Consider the following 9,687-nt stretch of genomic DNA (forward strand, 5'->3'; position numbering starts at 1 on the left):
AAAAATAAAACCTCTGTTTATGTGACGCTAACGGCTAACCCGTTAGCGATTAGCTCATGGCTGGTGCTTGCGTACTAGGCCCCATCTTATAAAACAAATTTCCTGGCAGTTCCTGGCAGAAAATATGTGTATATTATTGTGTTATTCCAGCTATCGTTATCGGTTGTTAAGTTATAGTAATATTAAGCCGATAAATAATGAAAAACAGCCGACTAGCGAAAGTGGCTAACGCTATTGCTAACGTAGCTGGAGTAACTACTAAAACACATATTTTCTGAACTTACTTCAGTCCCCAACCAACGTTAATTCCTCGCGTGCCTTTCTCAAAACAATGTTCTTTTTATTGCGGTCCATTGATATGTCTGGTAGCCAGCACAGCCACCCCGACCTCCAGGGAGCCACTACCCGTGCTAAGAGCCTCTGTCCCGGGCCCACACAGAGCCACCCAGACCTCCAGGCAGCGTTACATGATGAAAGCACAAAGCAGCACTGTGTCCTGTCTATGTCAAACCAACGCTAGTTCTATACTGTGAAGAGCCTGTCCAGCCAATGACGGCTTGAGACTGGCTGCCACAGCTGTCAATCATCCATTTTTATCCCTTTTTATATGTCAAATAACTACTTAAAAACAAACTGATCCGAAAAATGACCACTTGCACAGGCATTAGCATGATAATGACTATCTAAAATGATACAAACCACCTTTGGAAAAACATTATCTGACGTATACTGTGATTATTTCGGTTGTAATTTTCCCATCCACTAACATGGGGAGGCGGGCCTTGTGACCTAATACTGGATTCAGCCGTCAGGGCGGCGATCTAACATGCAGCGGCTTCACTAAACGGGAGGTGAAGTGGCGTCCATCTTTATAAGTCGATGGTCACAACTGACTTTCAAAATGGGACAGAGTCTGTACTAGTTTGGGCCAATCACACGGGGCAGTCAGTACCGATGGTCTGCGATCCAGGAATCTCTTGAGTTACCATAGACTTACCTTATTCGCTAACCCTGGACGGCACCTTGACATACCGTCCTGTGCGCACACCGCTGCAGTTGACAACTAGTAACAGCCTTATTGTCGTTTCTGTTCCATTACAAAATAGCGATGGTGATGACAGCAATAGAAACCCCAGAGTTCTTGTTTGTATGCTGCCGTTAATGCCTGTAATAATAAACAAAAGAAAAAATGAGGTGAACAGACTTTGCTGTGAGGAGCTGTCAGAAGGTTTCACCTGTCTCTCCTAACTATCCACACATCTCCTGTGCTGACTCACTGACTCAGTCTCGCTCCCTTCACGTCTGTGGACGGTAGAGATAGAAACAAACCACGGGGACTTTATTGCTGTCATTACTACAGCCATGTATAACGCAGGTCACCATCCGAACACAACAGGAACGATACAGGTAACGCTAACAGCGGATAGCTTCCTATAAACGCTGCTCTTACATAGGCTGTCACTCGAGAGCTACAGCGCTATGTCAAGAACATGGCGGCGGTGGGCGTGCCGTACGTGAGTTACGTCAATCGAATAAGGTCTATACTGACCGGACCTTCCCCAATTATTTGAAATGTGTTTTGTTTTGAAATGTGTGATGTGTAGCATTTTCATCATCATTCATCATCAATATGTCATTGTTAAATTAATTGTGAAATCTTGGTATAATTTACTGTAAATGAGACCATGGTCGAGACGATTGGTAGCCGCTATCTCACTGGTGGTTTTGCTAGTGCTGTGTTTCTCAAAATCAGGACCACATCTCCCATAAACCCTGTTGCTTCCTGTCCCCCTCCCCCTCCCTGATGTCACTCTGAGTTTTTACTTTCTCTTTACTGGGGAGGATAATCATGTTGGAAATGTTTTTCAGTCCTTCCATCTGAAAGCTTTTGTGCTGGAAGAACAGCGCCCTCTTCCTGTTTTGTGCCATAAAGCAATCCAGCAGATAGATTCTGTGAAATCTGACCAAATCTGCACTCATATTAATGCCTCAATGATGATCAATTTGTGTTACAAAGCAACACATCGCCCTTTTAAATGTGGATAGATAAGTGAAAAAACCTGCAAATGTCAGTCATTAAGTGCGTGATGTGGAATGTCTGTTGTTCAGATGGCGGCTGTGGCTCAGCAAGTCAACTCCATCCAGTAATCGATTGCTTTGGATAAAAGAGGTCGGTGGTTTGATCCCCGTCTCCTCCAGTCTGCATGTCCAAGTCTCCTTGGGCGAGATACTGAACCCCAAATTGCTCCCGATGGTCGCAGCAGCACCCTGTGTGGTAGCTTGCCGCCATCAGTGTGTGTGAATGTAGGCATTGTAAAGCACTTTGGATAAAAGCGCTATATAAATGCAGTGCATTTACCACTTAAGAGTTTTTCCACATACAGTAGTTTTCGAACAAATTACTTCTTCTGTCTTTCGTAATCAGTTTGACGTTTTAAGTGCAGGAGCAACTCAGATCTCTGCCATAGCGTCCGTTATCGTCTCGCACAAATCACCAAATGTCAAATGCGACCTCTTGTCTGTGGTTCTGTCCGCAGGCTGTCCAGCAGCCCGTTTCCCATCTCTGTGCTCTCACCTCGGGACGGACGGACTGAGAGGAGGAGGGACGACGGGAGTCGGAGCTGAGGTTGCAAACGGGGATGTGGGGAGAGAGAAAGAAGGAGGGGTCGGAGTCAATGAGGGAGGAAGAAACAACTGCTGCTATCCACGGTGGATTCACACAACAAATGAGAGGGGAGCAGATTTCACACAGAAGACACAGCGAGAGGAAGGAGTCCCAAAGGGACGTGGAAACACAGGGATGTAAAAAGGGCTGACGATCCATTAAGACACCGGCTGGCGCTCCCCAGTTTGTCGCAGGCAAATTTACACAAATACACTCTTCACATGCATGCACAGCCACACACACACACACACACACACACACAGACACACACACACACACACACACACAGCCACACACACACACACACACACAGCCACAGCCACACACACACACACACACACACACACACACACACACACACACACACACACACACACACACACACACAGCCACAGCCACACACACACACACACACACACACACACAGCCACAGCCACACACACACACACACACACACACAGCCACAGCCACAGCCACACACACACACACACACACACACCGATCCACAATTAAGCAACACAAACACCCTCTCATCTCAAAAGTACACACAGATGCAACAGAGGCAGCAGATATTAGGAAATACTAGTAAAGAATAGTGACGAAACTTAACCAAATACTTGAGAGAGGAACAATCAAAAGCCAATTTGCTTTCTTTCTTTCTTTTTTGCTTCTTCTTTGGGTTCTAATTCGAGGAGTTTGTGTCGTCGGCGAGCTGGAGAAGAAAAAGGTGTCCCCTCAATTGTGCAGCCATCTTGTTGAATAGTCCTCTTGCCCCTCAGCAGGCTGGTCAAATCTGTTCAGGTTTAAACGAGTGGAACCACCCAAACCCTATTCAGAGTGCAATCAATGACAACCCCTCCCTGCGCGTGAGTTGCTTGTTAGTGTTACAATGCCGTCTCTAGATCTGCCTGAGTGTTGTTTAAGAATTATGGAGACGAATAAGGAATGAATGAGGCTCTGTCTGTCTGAAAGGTGAATACGACACGCGTCCCGAGAAGAGATGAAGATCTCACCTTGCGATTGGTTTGGGGTAAAGGAAAGCTCAGTGTATGCTTGGCTGTGATTGGTTGTCTTGTTTTTACCTCACCACTGGTAGGGCTCTGGCCTCACTGAAGGTCCTGTGATCAGGATCGTTATATTTCTCTATAGCTCTTTATCATCTTAAGTCTTATAATGACGTATATACAGACTGGTCACTGTATCACAAATTTGTAGCAAAAATAAGTGCCCAGACCAACAACATAAAAAAAAAACATGAAACACACTGATATGCACACACAGGCACACAAGATACTACCACACACACGCGCTTGCATGCATACACAAACACATAGACGTACACGCACACAAACACTTACCGGTGTTTGCGTTAGAATTTATGGGACACCTTATATATACACACACACTTATATGTTTGGACCCAAGATGTACTCGTGCAGAGGAGACGGACTGTGCTTTCAGTTGTTTCGACGGGATACGTGACAATGTGAAGAAAAACAAAATCTCCTCGAGGATTTCATTTAAACCGAGAGACTTCCCTCAGCGCAGAAGCAGATCGCTGTACAACCGCTCAAACGTCCCGTCCGAGGGAGAGAGAGAGAGAGAGACTGCGAGAGGAGAGGGGAGGGGGAAGAGGAAAAAACTGCCATTGCTTGCTCTTTCCCCACCCAATCCCCCCTGCTCCTTCTCAAGCGTGGCCCTCACTCGGCGAGCCCGGGACGAATCAGCCACCCGGCCAACGGGATCAGAGAGAAACGCTTATATCGAGTTTTAATACTATGATTGTTCTTACAACAATTTTTAAACTTTAAATGGGAATACTGGAATACTGATATTGATATGAAGAGATTTATTGTTACTATTTATCATTACTATCATCGTCCTTACTGTTATTATTCCTACCGATAAGAGTTTCCCAGTCTCTGCCTTCGTCGGTGAGACGGCGCTCTTCAGTGTATTTTCTGACGTGTAGTGAAGATAATCGTGTACCGATAGAGCAGTGAGTTATATATATGTATATATATTTATATGTATATGGGTGTTGAGTTGGAAGATGCATATTATTTCCAGCAATGTACGTTTATATTGCTTCTATGTAATGATAAGAAACGCCGCAAGTTAATGTGAAGCACATTTTCGAGTCACTTCATGTTACTTTTTACTTCCCACTCTAGTTTGGAGTAGAGTATTGACATTATGCAGATGATGATGTAGCAACTGTTACTCTTGGGATGCCCACATGACGCACGCTGATGTGAAAATCATGCATCTCTTCATTAACCTCTTCTTTCAAATGATTTCGTCCAATGGCCATGCCCCCCTTTTCTTGATCTTTTCCCATACAGAAACTCCATTGGTTTTCTGTGTACTTATTTGCAAATCTTGCTCCAATAATATTATTCTCATTATTTTCCCATCAGCTTTTGTTACATCCACATGCCATTAAAACAACCTCAGTCCTGCTCTTCTCACTGTTGCTGATATAAGGGCTCTTTCATGACCTCTCTACCTACCTTGAACAACACGTCACCTCTCCCGCTACTTGTGAGTCCTGAAACACATGTCTAACGTGTGTTTGGCATCAGGGCAGCGGCGGGGGTTTGACCCTCCTGCCCGCCCTCCTATCTTCGGTCTATTTTTGCAAATAGATAATAGTTTTCATAGATCATTTTTGCTTACAATGCACATATACACGAGCTATAAATTCATATGAGCAAAGGTCATAGAGGGGATTCGTGTCTGTAGTCGCACTGTGCCGGTGGTCAAGGAGAGGTCGTATTTTGAATGCAAGGGAAATAGCAATAAGGACGATGAAAATAATGGGTCATCCTAATTATGGTTTAAGATGTTAAAAAAAAGTCTCAAAAGTTCTAAAGAATCTCTGTCTTCCAAATAATGTTTAACACGAAAAGGTACAATGTATTTGTTATTTAACTGTTCTGCTTTCTATACAGTTGGACCCATTCTCCACATCCATCCCCTTCCACCGCACCAACCTGACAGCGTCGAGCTCCACTCTGTTTTTGGCACATCGTTTGCTTCTTCCCGTTTGTATAAAGCACCTTCTGCACTCACTGACATGTGCCAGTACGCTCACAGCTCACAGCTCACAGCTCACAGCTCACAGCTCACAGCTCACAGCTCACAGCTCATGCTTTCTTACCAGCATATTATGCAATGACCCTATTCCCATTAGCAAAGAAGAAGAAGCACATTTTCATATTTCCTGCTCACAGGTTTTGAAGTCAACTCCAGCCAAAACGGGATGTTTTGAAGGGTGAACAGGCAGAATCTGACTTCTTATCCAAACTCGATGCAAAGCCAGATTCTGTTTGTTCACATCAGGTCTCTCAAAAATGCCAAATGTGGGGAAAAGTGCATTTTTGCTAGTGTAAATAGGGCCCATTCATCACATTTAGGCTACCCTTAAGCAAGGAATCACCGATGCATTTGTTCTTGCTACTACAATGCCGCGTTTCACTTGAGTAGATGAGTTGACAAAGTTATTTGACTTAAATCTTTGTTGTTACTGTCCATGCATTAACTAACTATGATAAAGAGAACGATGGCTCATTATGGCTGAAAATTGCAAGATCCGGGGGAATTGGTCCAACTCTATAGAAAGCATCTAATTTCCTTTAAGAGATCTTTTAAAAAATTAAAATATGAACTGACGAAAGGTAACTTACAGAATATATATGTATATGTGATATACATATACGCACATTCATATAAACATATATGAATTTCAAATGTTTTAAGAGATGAATAATAAATTGTTAGAATTATAATAAAGATACAAAGTTCTAAGTTATCACATGTTGCCTGGTTTGTTGAATGAAACAGTGTCTGATTTAATTTCCTACAACACTAGACCCTGAAGACATGAAAGTCTGCAGCCAAATAGCTGTGGGCTTCAGTTTCAATGTGCCAGATCTGACTTCTAAACAGTTTCATCACTGATCCATGTAGTTCAGATCTATTACATTTGGTTGGTTTTATTCAACCGGAATTTCAGATTGATGAGCATGAAGTCGGCTTGAATCAACATTTAATTTAGTGGTGCATTAATAACATCTCTCCGATTAGCTTTTAGGATAGGATAGGCTTTATTAATCCCACAAGTGGGGAAATTCACTCGTTACAGCAGCAAGTAGAAGATTGACACAAACTCTAAAGGTAAAGACAATCATTAGTTACGGTCACATTGTGAGTATAGTAGTTAATCATTAGTTTATGATTAGTTCCTTAGTAGAGTAATTACTCATTAGTTAATGGTCAGTCAGTTACTCATTACCTGTCCATTAAATTACTTTTTGTGTACCCTATTGTAAAGTGGTGGATCATACTCAGTAGTGTATGACTGAATCATTACCTGTACAAAGTTACTCTTTTGTGTACCCTATTGTAAGGTGGTGTATTATACCGAGTAGTTTATGAGTACTTAATCATTACCTGATCATTATGGCTCATTTCCACCACATTTTACAGCCCTGCACAGCCCGTCACCACTCGGCTCTACTTGTTTCAACCCGATCGACGTTTTGCTTCCAACAGAAATATGTCACATTAAAATATCTTCATATCACAATATTCCAATGAAAGACGATAAACGATATTGAATTGCCCAGCCCTATAGGTTTGCATAAGTGAAACAATGGTTAGGTTTAGGCTACTAAAGCAACTTGTTTGGGGTTAGGGTTGGGATTTGAACCAGATCTGGAACAGGTCCGCCACTCCCACCCTTTCTCCCTAGTGTGACTTACACCTACTTAAACCGGTTATTACATTCAGGACAAGATAGTCTGAATAGTCTGGAGCACCCCCCCCCCCCCCCCATACTATTCCCTTTCCATACCTGGAAAACACTAAAATCAAAATAACATACCATAGGAACCCTGTTCATACAAAACAGTTCAGTGTGAGCACTGCCATGAGTCTTTCCTAAGTTTTATTTTACCCTTCTTTGTATGCTGTCAGCCTTAGTGTGAGATGGAAGTTTTACTGATCTTGTGAAAAAGCAGTTGGTAGTCATTGGAAAGCAAAATATCCTTTGCTGCTCTGTCGCCCTCTGCAGGAAGAGTTTGAGATATACCATGACAACCAAGAGGTTCAGGAATACATTCAGCCAAGTAGCCAGTGAGATAACCTTGCAAGGCAGCTTGATTTGCACAAGATCAAAATAAACCCATTTGACAGCATCAGGTTAAGAAATGTGCAATCAAAATCAAACAAGCCTACACATTAGTTCTACAGTATTCTTTCTCTTGCACCTATAGGATATCACACATTAGTTCTACAGTATTCTTTATCTTGCACCTATAGGATATAATGATTATAGAGCATGTATACGAGAGGCCTAAATCAAGTCAATGCCAGTAGATGGAATGGTACACTCCCTCTTGTACTTGCAGGATAAAGCCAGGCATACAACTGCCACTGTAAAAATAAGTAGTACATTTTGTTTTGCGTTCAAAATTTTAAACCTTACTGCATACCAAATTTCCCTCTTGGGACAATAGAGCTCAACAGTCATGTGACATTTCTTGCCCCGGAAGAGAGTTCCCCATAGATATTTTGGAGGGAAAAAAATCGAATTCGATTGTTTCCCCGTCTTTATTTTTGCTTCAACTGAAATGTTTTATGGTCACTCACGATTCAGTAGGTCACGGGTTAGCTTGATTCCAGCCTTAAAACTTATATAAGGATTTTCAAAATTTATATGGAGAAATGAATCTACCGGGGCAAGAAATGTCACGTGACTGTTCAGCTCTATAAGACTTAAATGACTGAGCAGTTTTCAAGTGTGAGTCATTGACATCTATCAAGATATGACATTCTGTAAACATAATTTACCTTAAGAGTAATGTTGGAAGTAAGCCAGTCAACAAATTCAGTGGAGACCAATTTTATTTGATATAACAGGGCATACTACAAATTATTCATGATGCAACTAAAATGTACAAGAGTACAACCACTGGAGCCATTTTTACCATGTGGTTAACAAGATGACATCTGTCGCAGGTTGAGCATCTGCAAAGAAAACAGAAAAGGAAACTAAGTAACTTAACTTCATAATCATCCACACAAGATTTAATCAAATTTGTAGCCGGTCCGTCTCCTCAGACTCTGCCTTGTCAGGGGCAGAGCTGCACTTCATCAACATTGAGTCTCTGAGCCCAGTGCTAAACATCACAAGAGATATACCATGAATCCATCTGCTATTAAAGCTACAATTAGAGGTGATGTGGATATTTAGTACCAACCTGATCCAGGTTCAGTCTAGGAGAGGCTTCACTCGCTTTATGACCTGAGGAACAAGAGCAAGTGTTACTGCATTGCCATGTGAGCATCGATGAGAGTTTGCATGCCGTTTTCTCCTCAGGAACTCTGGCTTGTCAGGGCCAGAGATGCACTTTGGTCACCATAATGATTCAGAGCCCAGTGCACGTCATCAGGGGAGAGGTAGCCTGCGTTGCCAGGTGTACGATCATTTCGCCCTCTGTATGATCAATAATGCCTAAATTCCCATAATGGATGATAATTTTGTGACACTTAAGTCATAATCAATATACTAAAATATGGATCCTATGTATGTCTGTCTGTTTATACATGTCTTGTCACGTCTTTGCAGCCAATCATGCATTCATGTCCCCTAGGACAAAGCAATTTTAGTTCTGTGGTAGATAGTGCTGGAATTTCCTGAAGTACTTTGTGGTGTCAAATGTACTTAAAAAGCACCTCATTTAAAATGGAAAGTTGAATGTTGTGTTATTTTAAAAATGAGATTTCAATTATGAGCATCATCATAATTAAAATTTCTTAAGTGGGCAGGCAGTGGTTAGTCACAATTTTGCGGGCTGTATCCGTTTATCATAAGTGATGTCATAAATCAGGAATTGTGATGTGGTCACTCGAGAAGTGATGTCATAAATGCTTCCTGGCTGAGTTTAAGTGGTGGAAGATGCAAGGTTGACCCTCAGGTACATAATTCAACATTTCCCAGCTGTACGGCAACACTG

At 42.3% G+C, this 9,687-nt stretch overlaps 1 protein-coding gene across 1 annotated transcript in view; it reads left to right on the forward strand.

Moving 5' to 3' along the window:
- The window catches only part of shank1 (SH3 and multiple ankyrin repeat domains 1), a gene marked incomplete at both ends in the record, with an annotated part of 66,380 nt that extends 63,755 nt beyond the window's left edge, over positions 1–2,625 (forward strand). Inside the window, one exon of the mRNA XM_083648554.1 lies at positions 2,538–2,625. Within this exon, the coding sequence (XP_083504680.1) occupies positions 2,538–2,625 (88 nt within the window). The remainder of the gene's footprint in view (positions 1–2,537) is intronic.
- Positions 2,626–9,687: the final 7,062 nt, after the last annotated feature.

The sequence above is a fragment of the Poromitra crassiceps genome (genome assembly GCF_964638095.1).
Source record: "Poromitra crassiceps genome assembly, chromosome: 13".
In the NCBI taxonomy this organism is placed as follows: domain Eukaryota; kingdom Metazoa; phylum Chordata; class Actinopteri; order Beryciformes; family Melamphaidae; genus Poromitra; species Poromitra crassiceps.